Below are 20448 nucleotides of genomic sequence, written 5' to 3' on the forward strand. Positions count from 1 at the left end.
TTTGGGGACCCAGGACATCCCTTAAGCCTGTCATCACCACAGCCAGGGTGCCAAGTTCTGCTGGTAGAAGAGGGAAAAAAGCATAGAGAGGTACACAGGTTCTCTTACAAACCCCAGACTGAAGTTGCTTCCATTTATATTCCTTTGCTGAGAAAATTAGTCATATGGCCACAGCTAACTGCACGCGAGCCTGGGAAAGGCAGTCTAGCCAAGCGCCCAGAAATCAGAAAGTGGATTTTGGAAGGTAGTTAGTGCTCCCTGCCACACTGCCTAAAAATCTTCACAGAGAACTTTTTAATTATAATTATAGCTACATTTACTGAGCACTTCCTGGGTGCCAAGTGCTTTATATATGTTGACTCATGGAAGCTGTGCATCTAGGAACTTACTAAAACAGAACCCTAATTATAATTATAGCTGCTATTTTCCCAGCACTTAGAGATTGCGACATTTTATTTCCATAAGATCAAGTCCTTAGAATAACTCTGAGGCAGAGATGGTGGTTTATTAATTCATTTAACAAATACTTTTTGCATACTGCTCTATGTTAAAGTGATGGAATAGATAAAAGAAAATCCTTGTTCTCATGGCGTTAACATGGGGGAGGGGTGGATACTGGTGGAAACAGATGATAAACAAGTGAGATAGACCATATACCAAAGGTGGTAAATGCTGCAGGGAGAAATAAAGCAGAGAAGGGAGAACAGGGTGCTAGAGGGGGTTGCAATTTTAAGTAGTATAGTTCTCCCTGAGAAGGTGAGCTTTGAAAAGAGATGGAAAGATGTGAGGGAGGAAGCTGTGCAGATCTATGGGGACAAGCAGTCCAGGCTAGAGGAGGCCAGAGGGGAGGGTCCAGGAGATGAGGTCAGAAGGCTAACTCCTTACAGCCTCCTCAAAACCTTAGCTCCTGCTCTGAGATGGGAAGGACTAATTTGCAGAAGCTTGGCACTGAGGCTCCTTTGCAAAATAGAAGCCTAATTATAATGCTTCTACCATTTCCTGAGCATTACTGTGAGCCAAGGCCTGTTCTAAGGCACTTTACAGGTGTTAACTCCTAGAAGCTTGGCAAATATGAATCTTCAAGAATAGAATAGAACCTGAATTATCCTAATGGCCGTTGTTAATTCAGCACCCAGTGATCAAGGCCCTGGAACAAGTGCTTTAAGTGGACCAGATCTTTATGAATTAGGGATCTGCTTGGGATGTTGGCAGAAGAGTACACAGACCCACAAGGTTAGAGCTGAGGGGATTAGGGGGCAGGAGAGTGGGATGTGGGGGCAGAGGGCTACAAGCCATCATATGAATATTGGCTTCTCTCTTGAATGAGATGGGAAATATGACCTAAAAGCTTGGGCATATGACATTGGAACCCTACACTAAGGGCTTTTGGTGTGCTAGGCCTGTACTAGGTAATATGGGCATAGTCTGAGCCCATTTTTCAACTGCCATGACTGGGAGCCCATAAAAACACTGAGATGCATGTCAGATGTCTCTCGGCTAGAAAGAAGCAGAGCGCAGGTTTGACAGATGCAGGGCATACGTTTTTAGCCACTGAGCCCAGAAATGGCACCACTGGACTTGAAGGAGTGTAGTCCCTACCGAGTTATTGATGATTTTTAATCACATTGGTGACCAACACTTGAAAATGAGATTTCACATGAAAATGCAAATTTCTGGCTTCTCTTGAAAAATGGTAAGATCTGTATTGCTGAGCCCACAATCTCATGGGGCAGTGGTTGGCTGGAGCTAGGGAGTAGGGGTCCCTCCTTTTCGATGGGGCATTCACTCCTATTTTCTAGTCCCTGCCTTTCCCCAGCATCTCACACCCTGCCTGGCCCCAAGAGTACATTTGCAGTTTTGTCCCTTGTTACAGGACCTTAGACTAAAGCGTGTTTCAAAACCCACACTTCTCATTCGAGAAACTCGGAATACCAGAACCAAACATCAACTCTTTGAACTGAGACCTTCATAACTACTCTAGCTTATCACGGAATCTTTAAACCAAAGCAGAAATTTACAGTTCATTAAATCAACTCAAAATGAGTTCTGTTTCTCAGAGCAGTATATCTACCTCTTCTTCTGCCCTAAGACAGGGATTTCTAAGCAAAGGAGAGAATTCTCCATCAGCAAGTATTCCTAAGGATCAGAAGAGACATTAGGAATCAGGAGATCTGGGTGTGCTGCCACTGGGTTCTTCAGTGGCCAAAAGGAAGAGGATTTAATACACATTAAAAGGCTGGAAAGGGTGGGCCACGGTGGCTCAGTGGCAGAGATCTTGCCTGCCATGCCGGAGACCCGGGTTCGATTCCTGGTGCCTGCCCATGTGAAAAAAATAAAGCTGGAAGTACAAACATGGAGAAGTGAGGTTATGCAGAAATTTGTGTTTACGAGCAGCAGTTCCCACTCCCAAGCAAAGGAGTATGCTACTCGAACCTCACAGGAACTTGGAGAGCAGGCTACCATGCAACCATATGGGTACCTCTCTGTGGAACGGGTGTAGGGCCTCTTGTCGAGAGTAAACAGATGCTGGAGCCTCAAGTATTGCTGGAGGGTTCCAGCAGAATCCCAGAGCTGTCTGATTCCTTTTCGCCCTCTTCCTGATGTTAGCTCTCCAGGGAATCTGGGAAGCAGTGTGCAGAAAGTCCCAGCATTACAAAGCAGTGTAGAAAGGGGAGTTTGAGGCTGAGAGATCATAGGTAAAGAACAGGTGCGGACAGTAGGTACTTTTTAAACTTCTGGCTAAGCCCCATCCTAGGTGCTGGGGATGGAGCAGTAAGGGAGACTTGTGAATTCTTTGCCCTCAGGAACTTGAAGTCCAGTGTAAAGATGCAGATAATAAACTCATAAACAAAAATGGGATAATTCCAGGCATTACAGAGTGCTAGGAAGAAAATAAATCAGGGTGAGGGTTGCTAGTGCTGCTTTAGCTAAGCAGATTGAGGACAGCCTCTGAGGGGGTGTATATGTGTTGAGATTTGAGTAATGAGGAGGCTGCCTTGCAATGTTCCAAAGTAAGCTTTCCGGGCAGAGGGAGCAGAAAGTGCAAAGACCTTGAGGAAGGAGCCAGCCTGGCATGTGTGGCTAGAGTGTGGTGAAGGAGAAAGAGCAGAGGGAGATAACGTTGCTTAAAGGGCTGGGGGCTGATCAGTGTTAAATTTTGGAGCCTCGACTAGGTCTCTGAGTCTTGTTTATGGGATTTCACGGAGGGTTTTAAATGAAGTGAGGCAAGTCGATTTACAATTACACAATGGGAGGAAATCTGAAGGTGGGCAGTAGTTGTAGCAGAGGGAAGTTAGGCGATGAGGGCTCCTGCTGAGGTTATAATAGATGTAGTTAAATTCAGGATTTTAGAAGCAGATGCCACGTCATTTCATTGAAGGTCGTGGCAAAGGTGGGGGGGGTGCTGTACTGCAGGGGTCATGGTTACCCATTCTACGTTTGAAACTTCCATTTGTCATCTAAGTAATATGGCTCTGGGGAGAAATCTAATGTTTGAACTGAAAATAGAATTGGAAGGCACCAGTGATGCTAACTAAAGTCTTGGGAATCTCTGACATCTTGGGAGTGTAGAGAGCATAAGAAGTCGAGGGTGTACTTGGGGAGGCTGTTGTCTATCTCAAGAGAGCCTTAGATTTGAGATAAGGGAAGCCATGCTAAGACATCTAGGTTGGTAATTTGTGGGCTTTTACCAGGTGCCAGAGGAAATGTTTAGCTTAGCTGATGTTGACATTTGGGAAAAAGCAATGGCCATCTGAGTCCAAGCCTGTTTTTCCTTAAGTCCCCCCAGCAAAGAAATCATCTAGCCCTGTCCCCAGTCCTACCCACATACACACATAGCCTGTGAGAAACTCTGTTTCCTAGGGCAGGAACCCCTACTTCCAGATTCAGAGTAGGTTTTATGTCTATTAGTTAGGCAAGAGGATGGCAAACTTTTTTTTTTTTTTTGGTAAAAGGCCAGGTAGAAACTATTTTAGGCTTTGTGGACTTTAAAGTTGGTCTCTGTTGCACCTGCTCAGCTCTGCTCTTGTATGTAGCTCTGGACACTACATAAGTAACTGAGCATGACATGTTCCAATAAAACTGGAAATATTTGCAAGACCATGCAGTAGCAGAATTTAGCTGTAGTTTGCAGACCCCTTGCTTAATCTGTAAATTCTGCTGCATGTGACAGAGTCCCCACACAATGGTGGCTAAAACAAGATAAAGGTTTATTTCTCACATAGCATGAAAATAGTTTGTACTAGGGCTGGTGTGGCAGCTCTGTTCCATGAAGTCATCTAGAGACCTAGGCTCCTGCTGTCTTGCTGTCCTCATGATCCAAGATGGCTCACCACCATGTCCACTTCCCAAAGCTTGAGGACACTTCCCAGAAATTATACATACCACACTCTGTGTCCCACTGGCCAGATTTCAATCACATGGCCATATCTAGCTCCAAGGGAATGTGAGAAGTGTCGGGTTTTTTTAAGCTGCCATCTGCCTAGCTAAAAACTGGAGCTCTCAGCCTCCACCATCCATCTGAATTGAACAGAAACATCTGTCAATTCAATAGAGCCTATGATGACTGTATGCAGGGCATCAACCCTGTTTCCAGGGGCAGGGCAGGTAATACAAGGGAATAAAACTGGCCAGGTGGAGCTCCTCACCTGTCTGGTAGCTTCTGCCCTGCCCCTGCTATAAGTCTAGAGTTGGGCCTTTCAGGAGAGCTCAAAAACAGGAGCTTAAAAGGATATCTCCAAGTATTTGCAACATTGACCAAATAAAACACGAAACAGAAGGTATCTTTGATTCTAAACCAGTTTCCCACAGGGCCAGGCCAGCCCTGCCCTGAGCTCCCACCTCCCTCCTTATGTTCTCTGGGATTCCTGCTCAAAAGCCAAAGCTCCCTGTTTAGATGTTTTAATTTAGAACTTTTCTGTTTTTAGATACTATTCTGTTAGTTTATTCATTTTATGCCACCTCACCTACACATATAAAAATATTCCATGCCTAGAATAGTATGCAAAATTATTCAAATGGTACATAAATTATGAGAGGGATTGATGCCATCCAATGGGGTGGCCCCTCCTTGAGAAGGAAGAGCCAGAGACTCAGCTTGCAGCCCCCGTGTGACTCAGAGTCCAGCTTCCTGCTCTGCTGCCCCAGCCCCAAAGGCCCAAGTTGCTCTGCATTAGAAACACTGCAGTCTTGCAAGTCAGCCACACCTCATCTTCCCTGTAGCCCATTAAAGCACAAATGCAGTGCCCTTTGCTCCAAAAGCCCATGGCACACATCTGGGAAGCATGAAAGGTTATTATATAATCTGCAGCAAGCTGGGATTTAAAGCTATTTAATTGGAATGAGGGGAATACAAATAACATTTTTGATTGAAAACAAAAGATCTCACTGTTAGGCTGATTTCACTCTTTCCCTAAAGGTCTCCATATTCTCCAAAGACTGAAGCCCCAAATGAATATCTTTCGGGTCCTATTTATCAGAAGCCCTTTGCCTTCCTGGGGAGGGAAGCAAATCTCTCCAAGGCCCCCAGAGCTCCCCTCGGGCGTGCTGGATGTAGTGGTGGTGCAGCCTGGCTTCCCAGACAAAGTCCTGACCACACTCGGTGCAGGCAAAGGGGCCAGAAGCTGTGCGGGCCTCGTGGGCCTGGCGATGCCGCCTCAGAGAAGAGGCCCACCCAAAAGTCTTGCCACAGTCAGGACAGGGGAAGGGGGGCTGGGGAGTCGTGGGTGCAGTCGGTGGGGAGGACCTGGTGGCGGGACCATGGTTGCGCTGATGGACGATCAGGGCCTTGGAGGAGGGGAAGGAGCGGGAGCAGATGAAGCAGATGAAAAGGGCCCCCTGCAGCTTCTGGGCCACAAAGTCCGCTGGGTGCTCCCGCTTCATGTGTCGCTCCTGGAACTTGGAATCGATGAAGGTGATGAGGCAGTGCGTACACTGCAGGGCCCCTGGATGGCCTGAAGGATGGGGAAAATGTCAGGAGAAGCCAGCAGGAGGCTCCAGGACCTCTCCTGATCCCCGAAATCAGGCCAACAATAGCACCAAGTACTCACTCTAGGCCAGGCTCTATGCCTGTGCTGGACAGAGTTATGAGGGAACTATTATTAAACCTGTTTTATAGATGAGCAGACTGAGGCTCAAAAAGTGAAGCAACATCCAGTAGAGCCAGGATGGAACCCAGGGAGTGATGGGCAGCAGCAGTGTGGTGGTAGAGGCCAATCTCCACAGCCAGTCTACCTGGGATTGAATCCTGGCTCCATCACTTCCTAGACATTGGTTCCCCCCTCTGGAAAAAGAGGTAATAACAGTATCACCTCATAGGGTTGTTGGGAGGGATAAATGGGTTATTTTCTTTCAAGTACCTGGAAAATATATATGTGCTATACAGCGGTCTGCAGTTATTACTACTGAGAAAAGCAGCCTGACATCCCAGAGCTGGTCTGGAACCCATAGCTAAGTCTCAGTGTTCTGTTGAACATATACAATTTCAACAGAACATGAACATCAGACAAGACCATGCAGAGACCTTGAAGAATCAAGACAAAAAACGAGACCATGCTAAAGTCATGTCTGAACACAACAAAAACATGAATCTTGTCCAAATCACAAAAATGACCCAAGATCCCCCTATCCCGGCTAATGGGAGTGACTGCTGCTGCTTTAACAATCACAGCTTCAGCCTCACTTTGTTCCTTCTTCCCAGATAAGATGTATTAAGATGTCTAATCAGAGAATGGCCCCTGCTTTCTGACAGCATCCAATCCACAACAAAACTCTGCTTCCTTGAACCCTCCCCAAACCTGCCTAACACAAACCCTAATCCTATAGTAAGTCCTTTTTTATACCCTCTGAGACCACCCACAGCTCCCCCTGGTGTGTGTTCTCCCTTGCGGTATTCAACTACAGGTGTGTTCCTGGTGGGTGGTCTTGGGCTGGAGGGCACTGACATTACTGCTCTCATGCTTATTAATCCTTAATCTCTCTCTGCCTCAGTTCTCTCATCTGTAAAGTGATAATACCAATTTCATTAGGTTTGTTTGGAGGACTTAATGAGATAGTGTTAAACTCAGAGTGCTGTCTGGCACATAAGTATTCAGTAGAAGTGCTTGCTATTAAGTCAAACGGCTATCGTTGTTAACATCCAACTTTCTCTTTTTCTGCAGCAAATTCCCCCCAACAGCTCTGTGAGATGGGTAACGGCAGCTCCTTTTGACAGCTAGGGTAATGGAGGCCCAATCACACAGCAAGTCCAGGACAGAGTTGTGGCCAGAACCTCAGGCCTTCTCTCTCAATCTGCCCTTTCCCATCTATATCTCCCACCCCATGCCTGTCCTGGATGTTAACGTCTGCCTCTGAACCACATCCCATTCCTGTTTCTGTGGCAGGAGCAGGGTGGGTGTACCTGAGGGTAGTGAGGGTGGGGAGAGGCAGTTCCTGTTAGGCAGTTCAGGGAGGGACCACATCCCACACAGCCTTGAACACTGAAATGCTGTAGAGATCCTTTTAGCATCAGTTCCTGTTCCCCACCCTCTCTGGCTAGAAGTACTCACAGATGTCACCTCCCGGGCTGCGGGAACTCCTCTCTTTTGACGAGTCCTGTTGCTCCATGGTCTTTTGTGGGTGCAGGTCCTCCATGGAGACTTGAGACTCCTCTAGTCGATAGAGGAGTATGAATGACAGAATAGTAAATCAAGTGAGGCAGCTCATCTGTCATCAGCCTCAGTCAGAGGGCCCGCTAATCCTGTGACCTCTGACCGCAACAGAGACTCTCCATGCCAACCTTTGACCCCCATGACATGCCATCTCCTTGAACTCTAACCTGATGAAAACTTCCCAAAGGATTCCACTCCCCAAGTTCGTGACTCCCCTATAGCCTTCTCACCTGTGTGACCTATGACATCCTGCATGGTTCTAACTCTGAATTCAGAGCGTGGGACCCTTGATTTCTGACACCAGCAAGTCCCTCCGATCCCCGTCTCTCCCACCTGTCGTAGGTCTGGTACGTGAACTCTGGTCCCACCCTTTAGCCCGCCTCTTCCCGGGAGACCTCCTCCTCTGGCATCCTGTGACTACTTCTACCTTCCACGCACGCCTTCACCCGCTCCGTGTCCCTGTGTCCCAAGCACTGCCCACGGTTCCCTGCTCCCGACTTCCGGAGCCCTCTGACTTTCTCCCTACAGCACAAGGCTGCCTTTGGCTGCGCCTACCAGTCGTTCACCACAGTTGCCGCGCCTTTCCGCCCCGTGAGCCCCTGGAAGCCGAAATCCCAGATTACCACCGGGCAGCGGCGTAGCCGCGCCAACGCAGGGCTCCGAATGCGGGAGGGGTCCTTCTCCGGCAGGGGGAGCGTTATGATGACGTCGCAAGACGCCATTGCCGTACAAACTTAAGCTTTTTGCGTACGGATGGTTAGGCGCTCGCGGTACGCAGGCGCTTTGGCACCTTCATTGTTCCCCGCCCAGATGTTCCAATCCAAGCTTTCGAGTCACGCCTCTTCCTCCAGGGACTGATATCAAAACCCCTGGATCGGGTCCCGACGTCCCCAAATCCGAGCGCTCTGGTCTCTCCGTCCTCCGTCTCCCGGAGCACAGGAGCCGGGCTTCTTAGGGCCTGACCCGGCCACCACGAACTGCGCTCGCCCGTGTGTCGACAGCTCGGTTAGTGATTTGGAAGTGCTCCGGGAAATGGTGGTGGTGGGGGGTGGGGGTGGGGAAGTAAAATACTCAATATCGCCGAGGGAGAAGGGGACTCGAGCCCGCGTTTCTCGAATTTTTGAAGCAAACGCTTGCGTCCGGAAAGATGGTAAGCAGGATGCCTGCGTACCTGGGGAGTTCGGCCTGGCGCCTGGGTTTCTGGATCCTGGGGAATGACATTGAGGAATGGGAGGAGGGGTCGGGGCGGAGGACTGATTCTGGGTACGGAGTGGGGAGACTAGGAAAGAAAAGGGCTGGGGAAATTCCCTGATCGGGGTCTTTCCCATCTTGCTTTCCAGCCATGCCTTCATCACGGGGTGACGTTACTGCTTTGTTTCTGGGGCCCCCGGGCTCCGGAAAGTCTGCGCTGATCACAGCGCTGTGCGACAAGGATGTGGAGACACTCGAAACCACCGAGGAAAGGCCGGAGACTGGGGTCCCCATCCTTCGGGCTGCCGGCCCAGGCCTCTTCCTGGGCGAGCTGAGCTGCCCACCCGCAGCGCCGGGAGCGTGGGCTGCAGAGGCCAACGTGCTGGTACTGGTGCTGCCCGGACCCGAGGGGAACAGGGAGATCTTGGCGCCAGCGCTGGGAGAGGCGGCGCGTGATGCCTTGGCCCGGGGGACTCCGCTGCTGGCTGTGCGGACCCTCCAGCCCGGGGATTCACAGAATGAGTCCCGGGCCCGGGATGAGACAGAGGCCTTGCTGGACAGCGCAGGATTGGGAGCCGCGACTCTCTTCGTGGTGCCAACCCGCTGCGGCAGCGGTGACCGCTGCGAAGAGCTGGAGCGCCTGCGGGCGGTGCTGGAGAGCCAAGCGGAAGCTCTGCAGAGGTGAGTGCGAGAACTAAGGGTGGGGGTGGGGAAAAGGGCCCTTAAAGTGCTTGTTGAAGTCTGCGAGGACTCAGCTCCAGTGAATTTTGGGCAAGCTGTAAGTCCCATCCTTCAACACAGGTTTTGAGGTCAGCAAGGCCCCACTCCAGGCCAGGGCTTTGTGCTTGGCCCTTTTCTGTCATCTGCGCTCCACCCCCAACTAAGGGTCAGCTCCTGGTCCTGGCCTGTGCCCACTTGCTGGCTACCTGCTGCTGAATTTTTTCCCCAAGCCCCATACACCTCATTTTATAGACAATCAGAACTCTCAGAGAGGTAGCTTCTTGTCCAGATCTAATGCTTAACTTTTTTCCTTATTCTCACCCACCCAATGTTGCCTTAGCCACACGTCCCAGGTAGGAACTAGTAGATGAAGCTTCTCCCCTCACTGGTTGTCCTCTTTCCCGGCCTCAGGACAGAGCACTCTTTGGGACCTTTTCCATGTCAAATAGTGCTGCAGTACAGGCCCAAGTACAATCCCAATTCTCTTTTTTGCTCCAAGCCCACGCCCTGTGAGCTTTGCCTCATATAAGCCCTGCCTCCAAATTCCATATACCCGATAGTTTTTTTTCTCAATGTTTTTATTGACAAATCTTCACACATGTACAGTCCATACATGGTATGCACTCAGTGGCTCACAGTATCATTGTATAATTGTGTATTCATCACCATGATCATTTTAGAACATTTGCATCACTCCAGAAAAAGAAAAAATTCATACATCCCATATCCTTACCCCTCCCTTTCATTGGCCACTAGTATTTCAATCTACCCAATTTATTTTACCCTGTATGCCCCCCTTTTATTTTTTATCCATATTTTTTTACTCATCTGTCCATACCCTTGATAAAAGGAGCATCAGATACAAGATTTCCACAATAACACAGTCAGTTGTACAAGCTATATCATTATACAATTGTCTTCAAGTATCAAGGCTACTGGAACACAACTCAAAAGTTGTTTCAGGTACTTCACTCCAGCCACTCCAATACAACATAAACTAGAAAGGGATATCTGTATAATGTCTAAGAATAACTTCCAGGATAACCTCTTGACTGTGTTTGGAATCTCTCAGCCACTGAAACTTTATTTTGTCTCATTTCTCTCTTCCCCCTTTTGGTCAAGAAGGCTTTCTCAATCCCATGATGCTGCATCCCGGCTCATCTCGGGAGTTCTGTCCCACGTTGCCAGGGAGATTCACACCCCTGGAAGTCATGTCTGACATAACATGGAGGGCAGTGAGTTCACCTGCCAAGTTGGCTTAGAGCAAGAGGTCACATCTGAGCAAGAAAAGAGGTTCTGTAGGGATTACTCTTAGACATAATTAGAAGTAGGCTTAGCCTATTCTTTGCAGGAATAAGTTTCATAGGGGCAAACCCCAAGATCAATGACTCAGCCTATTGATTTTGTTGTCCCTACTGTTTAAGAAAATATCAGGAATTCCCCAGATGGGGAAGTTGTATATTTCCTCCTTTCTCCCCAGTCCCCCAAGGGGACTTTGCAAATACTTCTTTACTTGCTGTCTAAATTCCTCTGGGATATACTGGGGCATCAGACTTATCTGAACAAACCAACAAGATCTCACACCCTGTTCAAGATTCCATGTACTAAATTTAAAAAATGTTTTTGCATGAGGAAGAACAAAGGAATGTCATTACTTCCGGGTGCTGGAAATAGATGGTAATCAATATTTTAAAATTTTACCTTATGTGTGAGACTAAAGCAAAAAATGTTTATTTGGTACAAAATTTATATTTTGACTAGTGCATTTCCTAATATAACTTACGTAGACAGCTTAATTGAACACCATAAGTACATGGAACCTTGAGTAGGGCATGAGATTTTGTTGGTTTGTCCAGAGTGATGCTCCAATAAATCCTAGAGTGATTTGAACAGTGAATAAAAAAGTATTTGCAAAGTCCCCTTCAGGGAATGGTGAGAAAGGGGGAAAATTCAACTTCCCCAAGTGGAGAATTCTTGATATTCTCACAGGCAGTGGGGACAGCAAAGCAATAGGCTGAGCCTCCAATTTTGGGATTTGTTCATATGAAACTTAACCCCACAAAGGATAGGTCAAGCCTACTTAAAATTAGGCCTAAGAGTCACCCCCAGGAGAACTTCTTTTGTTGCTCAGATGTGCCCCCTCTCTCCAGCCAACACAACAAGCAAACTCACCACCCTCCCCGTCTGCGTGGTACATGACTCCCAGGGGTGTAGACCTTCCTGGCAACGTGGGACAGAAATCCTGGAATGAGCTCAGACTCAGCATCAGGGGATTGAGAAAATCTTCTCGACCAAAAGGGGGAAGAGTGAAATGAGACAAAATAAAATGTCAATGGCTGAGAGATTCCAAATAGAGTCGAGAGGTTATTCTACGCATTAAATAGATATCACCTTGTTAGTCAAGATGTAGTGGAGAGGCTGGAGGGAACTGCCTGAAAATGTAGAGCTGTGTTCCAGTAGCCATGTTTCTTGAAGATGATTGTATAATGATAATAGCATTCATAATGAGACTGTGTGATTGTGAAAACCTTGTGTCTGATGCTCCTTTTATCTACCTTATCAACAGACGAGTAAAACGTGGAATAAAGATGAATAATAGGGGAAACAAATGTTAAAATAAATTTAGATTGAAATGCTAGTGATCAATGAAAGGGAGGGTTAAGGGGTATGGTATGTATGAATTTTTTTCTGTTTTCTTTTTACTTCTTTTTCTGAATAGATGCAAATGTTCCAAGAAATGATCATGATGATGAATATGCAACTATGTGATGATGTGAATTACTGATTATATATGTAGAACGGAATGATGAAAAGTTAAGAATGTTTGCATTTGTTTGGTATTTTTCGGTATCTTAAAAGAAATTTAAAAATTAAAAAAAAATTCCATGTACTTATGGTGTTCAACTAAACTGACCTTACAAGTTAAATTAGATAATGCGTTACCCAAAATATAAGCTTTGGATCAAATAAACATCTCTTCCTTTGGTCTTACATAGAAGTTGAGGTTTTAAAATATGGATGATATCATCCTTTATCCCATATTATGATCTACCTTACTCCTATCCAGATCAGCTTCATTCATATCTCTACTCAAAGTCTAATCCCTTTTTCAACTTAAACACTTTCTGTATGAGGTAGTGCTGACTTTCATAGCTTCAGAGCTCTAACTCTGAGTCTCAGGTCTCACATAAATACCTGAAGTTTCTGGGAAAGACCAGGTTATATACAAGCAGCTCAGTATCTCAGAATTTAGAAATAACAGTTACAACTCCTGAATATATCTGACTATTATAAGAACTTACAATCTGGGACTCTTCACAATAGGCCCCCAACCTAATAACACATGCTCTCGACTTCAGTTCACCAAGTTTTTATATTATAGTTAGTCCATATGAGTGAGGCATAATAACATTTGCTTTTTTGTTTCTGACATTTCATTCAGCATACAGTTCTTAAGGTTCATTCACCTATTTGCATGCCTCACAACTTCATTCCTTCTTGCAGCCCCTCAGTAGTCGTACACACCACAGTTTCCCTTCCATTCCTCAGTCATTCCCTTGGGTCACTTTTATCCTTTGTGAATCCACACTGCCACCATAAACACCAGTGTACAAATGTCCAGTTGTGTCTCCACACTCAGTTCTTCCAGGTATATACTGAGCAACAGGGTTGCAGGATCATATGGCAACCCACCCCTAGTCTCCTCTGGAACCACCACATTGCCCTCCAAGGAGCTACACCTGTTTCCTTATCAACAGTGAATAGGCACATCTCTTTCTCCGTATTTTCTCTAGCACTTACTTCTCTCTGTTCATTTTTAAACAGTTTTATTCACACATCATACAGTCCAACTTAAGCAATAGACATGCCTTCAGCCCCATAATCTATATGAAGACATTCATGCAAACGGAGCCTCTCTCTTGGGTTTTGCTGGAAGCCTGGCCTCAAGTCAACCTTCTCCATCATCAGGGCTCCACCCCTCTGGGAAGCTGTTCCTTATCTTCATGGCCCCTCCTTTTTCTGGCCTCTTATCATTAGAGGATTACTCAAGAAGCTCCACCTTTGCCATTGTAGTCCCTATCTGCCCGGTCTGGCCTGGCCTAATGTGCATGCAAATAATCTCATCGCTCCCTGCCCCCGCAGGCTACTGCCACCAGCCCAGGATGGCTTCGAGGTGCTGGGCGCAGCAGAGCTGGAGGCTGTGCGTGAAGCCTTTGAGACCGGTGGCCTGGAGGCTGCACTGTCTTGGGTGCGCGCTGGCCTGGAACGCCTGGGCAGCGCTCGGCTAGACCTGGCCATAGCGGGTACCGCCGACCTGGGCCTTGTGCTGGATGTGTTACTCGGATTGGACCCTGGCGACCCAGGGGCCGCGCCTGCTTCTGCGCCTGCGGGACCCACGCCGTACCCGGCCCCTGAGCGTCCCAACGTGGTGCTCTGGACCGTGTCTCTGCCCCTTGCAGATACTGCCGCCACTCCCAATCCTCCCATTTACGATGCCGTCATCCTCGTCACGCCTGGGGTCCCAACAGAGAAAGACTGGGCCCAGGTTCGGGCCTTGGTGCCTCCAGATGCTCCCCTGGTCGGTGTGCGAACCGATGGCGAGGGCAAGGATCCGGAGTGTTTGGAAGAAGAGGAAATTGAGAAGTCCAGCGGCGAAACCGTAGAGCACGCTAGCGGCGAGGGGTTGGAGAGTGCAGGCAGTGAGAAGCGTGGCACTGGATCGCAGAAAACAGGAGGAGGGGAAAGTTCAGAGAACGCAGGCTGTGAGAGTTTGCAGCAGATTGGCGCGGGTGCGAAGAAGTCGGGCGGCGGGGACCCCGAGCGCGCAGCCGCATTGAGCCCAGAGGACGAGACGTGGGAGGTTCTGGAGGAGACGTTGCCGCCTGTGTTCCCCCTAAGGCGGGGTGGACTCCCTGAGCTCTGTGAGTGGCTACGGTGCACGCTCCCCTCCGCCCAGGCCGGGGCGCTGCTGCTAGCACTGCCAGCCACATCTCCCAGAGCGGCCCGAGCCAAGGCTGCAGCGCTTCGGGCCGGCGCGTGGCGGCCGGCTCTTCTGGCCAGCTTGGCGGCGGCGGCGGCACCCGTGCCTGGGCTGGGTTGGGCGTGTGATGTGGCGCTTTTGCGGGGTCAGCTGGCTGAGTGGCGAAGGGCACTGGGGCTCGAACCCGCGGCTCTGGCTCGGCGCGAGCGCGCGCTGGGCCTAACTCCTGGGGAGCTGGCAGCACGCACGCATTTCCCGGGCCCGGTGACACGGGCAGAGGTCGAGACTCGGCTCGGCGCCTGGGCCGGGGAGGGCACAGCAGGGGGCGCGGCTCTGAGTGCGCTGTCTTTCCTCTGGCCTGCCGGCGGTGCAGCAGCCACCGGTGGCCTGGGCTACCGCGCAGCGCATGGCGTCCTTCTGCAAGCTCTTGACGAGATGCTGGCTGATGCGGAGGCCGTGCTGACACCACGTGCGGTGTCCCAATAAGGAGTGCGATGGAGGCCGGGACATCCAGGGTGTTCAGCATCTGGGCTGCTGACTTCACAAGGATTGAGCTCCCCAAGTCCCGGTTAGATGGGGATCCAGATTCTTGCATGGAATATCTGAGCCTCTAAGTTAAAGGGCCACCACCCAGGATCTTGGGTGTTTGAAGGTAATGAGAGCTCTAACTTCTGGTTAGAAAGTGTGACCTGTAGTCACCTGGATTCCTGGGTCCTTGAGGGGAATAGAGTCTGGGGGCATACTACCAAGTTCTCTGGGATGAAGGGCATGGCACCCCTGTATCCTGAAGGGAATTGTGGGCCTGGACTCCTAGAAGGGAGTATCTCTTTATCTTCAAGTGAGTAGAAACTGGAAACACTGGATGTCTAATCCTCAAGAGGAAGAAGGGTGAATGCCTGGTTCCTGATGTGGGGACGGAGGCCCCAGACTGGGGATGAGGGGTCTGGGTTGTCCAGGGAGCTGGAATTTTGGACTTCTGGGCCCCAAAGGGATACAGGATCTAGGTTTCCTGGGCAAAAAAGGCCTGCAACCAGCTTCCTAGGTCCTTAAGGGGGCAATGATCTTTGAATTTTCATCAGGAGATCACTAGTATTCTAGACTCCTAGCTTCCAAAAGGGTTCTGGCTTTGGTTCCTTATTCCTGTGTGATGGAAGGTGTAGGTCTGGAAAGAAGAAATATGGGGACTGTGGGAGGGAGCTGGAGACCCCTTGGACTCTCTTAAGGAATAAAGGGACATCTGATATTTGCTCCTTCAAACATCTTGTGATCCAGACTCCTTTCCCTAGCTGTTGGTGGGAGGTTGGTCTCATCAGTGGGGGGTGGGGCGGGGTGGGGTGGGGGACCCGGCTTTGGTGAGTTCTGGGCCACCAGAGGCCAGGAATTGAGGTCTTCTGGGGTAGAATGGCAGGAACCTATGACTTTGAGCCATCCTTTGCAAATCTGTAGTGGATTTGGAGTCCGGTGACTGCCTCTCTTGCTGTGAGTTTGATTGGGAAGGGATGTGACAACTCCCATTTTATAGGTGTCAACGCTAAGGGATTCAGTAGATCTCTAGGGAGTCTGTTCTTGTCTCTCCTTTAGGGATTTTCCTTTTTGGTCTTGGTTTCTTTTGCATTTAAACCTTAACTCTTTCTGACCTTGGCATTTTGTGCACCCTCCTTTTTAGAAAAGCAGCTTCACTGCTGCGGTAGTCCAGATGTTTTTGTGTGGCTCCCTCAGGTGTCCCCAAGAGGCTCTGTCTTCTGGTGTACACTGCAGTGAACAAGAAGCTCACAGATTGACTGGGCAGGTGTCCCAAGTCATGGGAATGTGCCATGAGGAAGAACAAGGCTGAAATCATAGTGCCTGGAATGTTCCAGGTCACCACTGCATGTAGAGGAGCAGATAAAGGTCACAGAACTCATCAATATCAAGAAAAGAAAGGGGGGACCTGAGAGACCATCCAGTAGGATCTCTTTTGTGATAAATAAAGAGGGCAAAGCTCAGAGGGCATCTAATATTTACTTCTTCAAGCATCTTGTGATCCAGATCATACAGCAAGGCCCCATGTGGTCTGGCCCCTGTCTGTTCTCATTCCCTGTCCCACTTCATCCCCAACCAAGCTGGTAAGTCTTCCTTCTGATACCTGAGGAGGGCAGGACCTTTGCATTGGCTTTTTTTAGCCTGGAATGCTCTGACCCCAGATCTTCCCATGACTGGCTCCTTGCAATCATGTCTTAGCTCAAATATCCCCTCAGGCCTTCCCTGGCCAACGTAACTGAAATAGCTCACATCCCCCATCATTTACCTCAGCCAGTTGATTTTTCTTTGTAGCAATTATTGCTATCAAAAATAACCTTATTTTGATGTAACTAAGTCTTATTTCTAATAATATTTTAATTATCTTCCTAATAAATTCTGTTTTTATATCACTGAAGAAAAAATGACCTTATTTATTTATCTTTTTTGTCAGTCACCTTGCCTGTCTTGTTCTCTGCTGTATCGCCAGCACCTAGAAAAGTGCCTGGGACATAATAGGTGCTTAGTGAAATATTTATTCTTTTAGTTCATTAATCAATGGCAGAAATAGGGCTGGAATTTAGACTCTCAGCCTTTTACCTCAAGACAGGGAAAAGAAGTGAGATGGAAAGGAAGAGAAGCATTTAATGGGAGAAGAAATCTGAGGTGAGGGAAACTGGGAAGCAAGCATAGCTTTGCCACCATCGCTCTGTGTGACTTGGACCCATGCTTATTTACCCATATGTGAAATGAGAGAGCTGAATGAGAATCATAAGCACTTCCAAGATCCTATTTTCCTTGACAGCTGAAGATAAGGGTAACTGATCTGAAGGGCAAAGACAAGTGATGGCACTGCCCCCGCCCCCATCCCCAACTTGAACTCTCATCACTGACCCAATTTGTCTCATCCAAGTTAACATGGCCAAATCATGGTCTTGCCCTCACGGTATTTACTGGTCTAGTAATGCTTTCAGGAGCTGAGGAGGTGAAAACAGGCATTTGACCCTTAAATGAATGTTTAAGCATTGCTTTCAAAGCTTCTTCAGACTCGGAGGAATGTTATTCATCCATACATGTAATAGCTAATACAAAAATTTTTCAACTCCTTCCCTTAGTCTCAAAGATAAGCCTTTCAACTGAGCAGAACAGGTATAGACTGGTGCTACCCAGGAGAAATAAAATGTGAGCCACATGTGTGATTCCAAATTTTCTAGTAGCCATGTTAAAAAGGTAAAAGGTAACAGGTGCAAATAATTTTAATTTATTTTACTTAATCCAGTACATCCACAATAGTATCATTTTAACATGGCAATCAATGTTTTAAAAAAATGGATGACTAAGACATTTTCCATCCTTTCATGCTAAATCTGGTGGGTATTTTACGCTTGCAGCACATCTCAATGCAAGCTAGCTGCCAAAACAAATACCATGTAATGCACTGGCTTAGACAACAGGAATTTATTGGCTCACAGTTTTGAGGCTAGGAGAAGTCCAAAGTCAAGGCATCATCAATGCAATGCTTTCTCCCAGAAGACTCATTCTGGGGCTGGCTGTCAGCCATCCTTGGTCCTTGCCACCAGGCTTTTCTGTCATGTGGCAATGCACATGTTGGCCTCACCTGACTTCTTTCTCTTCCGGGTCCCATTGATTTTCAGCTTCCGCTTGTCTCACCAGCTTTCTCTTTCTGATCTTCCCTATAAGGCCTTCAGTAATAGGATTAAAACCCATCTGACTGAGCTGGGTCATACCTTAATTGAAATAATCTCATCAAAAGGTCCTACTTACAAGAGTTCATACCCACAGGAATGGATTAAGTACATATTCTTTTGGGGTACAGCGTTCAAACTATCACAGATGGTAAATTTTCATCTGAAATACTTGATCTGTATTCAGATTTCATAAAATTCATAATTGGGAATATAGATTTACATACCAGTTGCCCCAATTATATATAGTTTTCCAACAACTGAAATGAGCATCAATTCTTCAATTGATTAAAAGTAAAATAAAAAATTCTGTTTCTCAGTTGCACTGGCTACACTTCAAGCCCTTAGAAGCCACATATGACTAGTGGCTACTGTGTCAGACAGTGTGACTACTAGAACATTTCCATTAATCAATGAAAATTTTATTAAGCAGCACAGCTCTGGAGACAGACTGACTCTGGGGGTGACCTTGTCACTTGGCAAATTGCATCTTCCTCACAGGGCTATTGAGATAATTCACTGTATGAACATCTGTACATATATCCATGCACATACACACATCTACATACTGCAGTGTCTCCTGGGAAGCCCAGCACATCCTGGGAGCTCAGATGTGAGTCCCATGGCCTCTGCCCACACACTGAGCCTGGATAGCACCAAGACGACTCTAGTCTGGGCATTATCTGTCTCATCATCATACCTTTGCTCACAGACTGTCTTTTCTTTCTGTGACTTTGATACCTTCAATTTGGTCCCTGGCTCTCTGAGCTTCCTTGCTTTAAATTCCCTCTGTCTTCATGCCAGAGGTTGTATGTGAGAAGCAAGATGCAATTTTGTGCATGTGTGTGTTTGTGTATTGGGAGAGGTTGTCATGTTTACCACATGATTATCAAGATGCCAATGTAGTAGTACATTAGCATCTTGGGTGTCACAACTACTTCTGGGGGTGATGGTCTTTTTTTTTTTTTTGGCTTATCAACAGGAATTTTTTGGCTTATGGTTTGGAAGGCTAGAAGTCCAAAGTCAGGGCATCTGCAAGAATATTCATTTTCTCCAAAGTTTCTAGCACTCGGGTGCTGGCTTTCTGCAGTCCTTGGGGTTCCTGGGTCTCTTGTCACATAGTGATCTCTCTCTCCTTGCTCTTCTGGTTTCCACTAATTTCCAGCATCTGGCTCCTCTGTGGCCTTATTTCACTTTTTTTTTTTTAATTTAAACTTTTAATTTTGAAATAAGTTCAAACTTACAGGACAGTTGCAGAAATAATAGTGAACCCCATGCAGAGAACTATCTACCTGTGTATGTGATTGCTTTATAAATCATAACTTTTGATGGGATTGCATTTTAGGCTCTGTTTAGGGAGAAAGTTGTTAATGAGACATCTGTCTCTGGAGGCATTCAAGAAAAAAGACTAAGCTTGCCTTTGGAAGGATCACTGCTTGCCATCAGGGAGTATTTACATGGCACTCCAGACGGAAAGACCCTCCAAAGCAGGAATTGAAGGAAATATATGATGAATCCTGGCATTGCCATTCCCTGAAACAGAATAGGCACCACAGATATTTGGCAAGTGGAAGAAACCACCTCATTTGTACATTTCCGGATGATTAAGAGAGACTTGTGTCTGTTGGGATGGGAATCCTGAAGGGCAAATCACAGTGTGGTTAGCATGTGGTGGTTTTTGGAGGAACAAATAAAAATGAGTAGAAATCCCATTGTATGTGTCTGTTCTTTTGGAGTTTGAAGGGGGAGAAGGGATGCTTAGGATATATATATATATATATATATATTTATATATATATATATTTTTTTTGCATGGGCAGGCACTGGAAATCAAACCCGGGTTTCCGGCATGGGAGGCGAGAACTCTGCCTGCTGAGCCACCGTGTCGTGTCCTGCCTGATGCTTGGGATTTTGACTGGGGCTGGAAGCCTGGACTCCTGGGTCTGAGGGAGGAGGGGGCTGGGGCCTCGGATACTGTGGGGGGAGAAAAGGGGATGTTTGCCAAGGAAAGCATCCCTTGGGCCAGGATTAGGAGACTTTCTCTATGTCTGAATTTACCACTCAGGAAGGAAGGCAGGTGGACTTGCTAACTGTTTAGCCCCTTATGGTTCATGATATTGAAGCACGTCAGTCACTCGGACCAGCTTGGCCTCGGCTTGAGTCCCAGTTCTGCACGTTGACTGTGGGACCTTGGGGACCATATCAC

At 47.5% G+C, this 20448-nt stretch overlaps 2 protein-coding genes across 5 annotated transcripts; one reads left to right on the forward strand and one right to left on the reverse strand.

Annotated features, from left to right (window-relative positions):
• Positions 1–3379: 3379 nt before the first annotated feature.
• ZNF576 (zinc finger protein 576) lies at positions 3380–8430 on the reverse strand. 3 transcript variants are annotated; one of them, XM_077131624.1, is made up of 3 exons: positions 8074–8160; positions 7545–7646; positions 3380–5951 (listed from the first exon to the last, which is right to left on the reverse strand). In XM_077131624.1, the coding sequence occupies exons 2-3, from the start codon at positions 7627–7629 to the stop codon at positions 5467–5469; spliced, it is 570 nt and encodes a 189-aa protein (XP_076987739.1). In that variant the 5' UTR covers positions 7630–7646; positions 8074–8160; the 3' UTR covers positions 3380–5466. The 3 variants fall into 3 exon arrangements, with proteins under 3 accessions (XP_076987739.1, XP_076987737.1, XP_076987738.1); XM_077131622.1 differs by lacking the exon at positions 8074–8160 and adding an exon at positions 7877–8067; XM_077131623.1 differs by lacking the exon at positions 8074–8160 and adding an exon at positions 8202–8430 and having other exon boundaries at positions 3387–5951.
• IRGQ (immunity related GTPase Q) lies at positions 8174–19952 on the forward strand. Of its 2 annotated transcripts, none has more exons than XM_077131617.1 (3): positions 8174–8796; positions 8987–9518; positions 13701–19952. In XM_077131617.1, exons 1-3 carry the CDS (start codon positions 8679–8681, stop codon positions 15022–15024), a joined length of 1974 nt encoding a protein of 657 aa, XP_076987732.1. In that variant the 5' UTR covers positions 8174–8678; the 3' UTR covers positions 15025–19952. The 2 variants fall into 2 exon arrangements, with proteins under 2 accessions (XP_076987732.1, XP_076987733.1); XM_077131618.1 differs by having other exon boundaries at positions 8175–8651.
• Positions 19953–20448: the final 496 nt, after the last annotated feature.

The sequence above is a fragment of the Tamandua tetradactyla genome, chromosome 16 (genome assembly GCF_023851605.1).
Source record: "Tamandua tetradactyla isolate mTamTet1 chromosome 16, mTamTet1.pri, whole genome shotgun sequence".
NCBI lineage: Eukaryota > Metazoa > Chordata > Mammalia > Pilosa > Myrmecophagidae > Tamandua > Tamandua tetradactyla.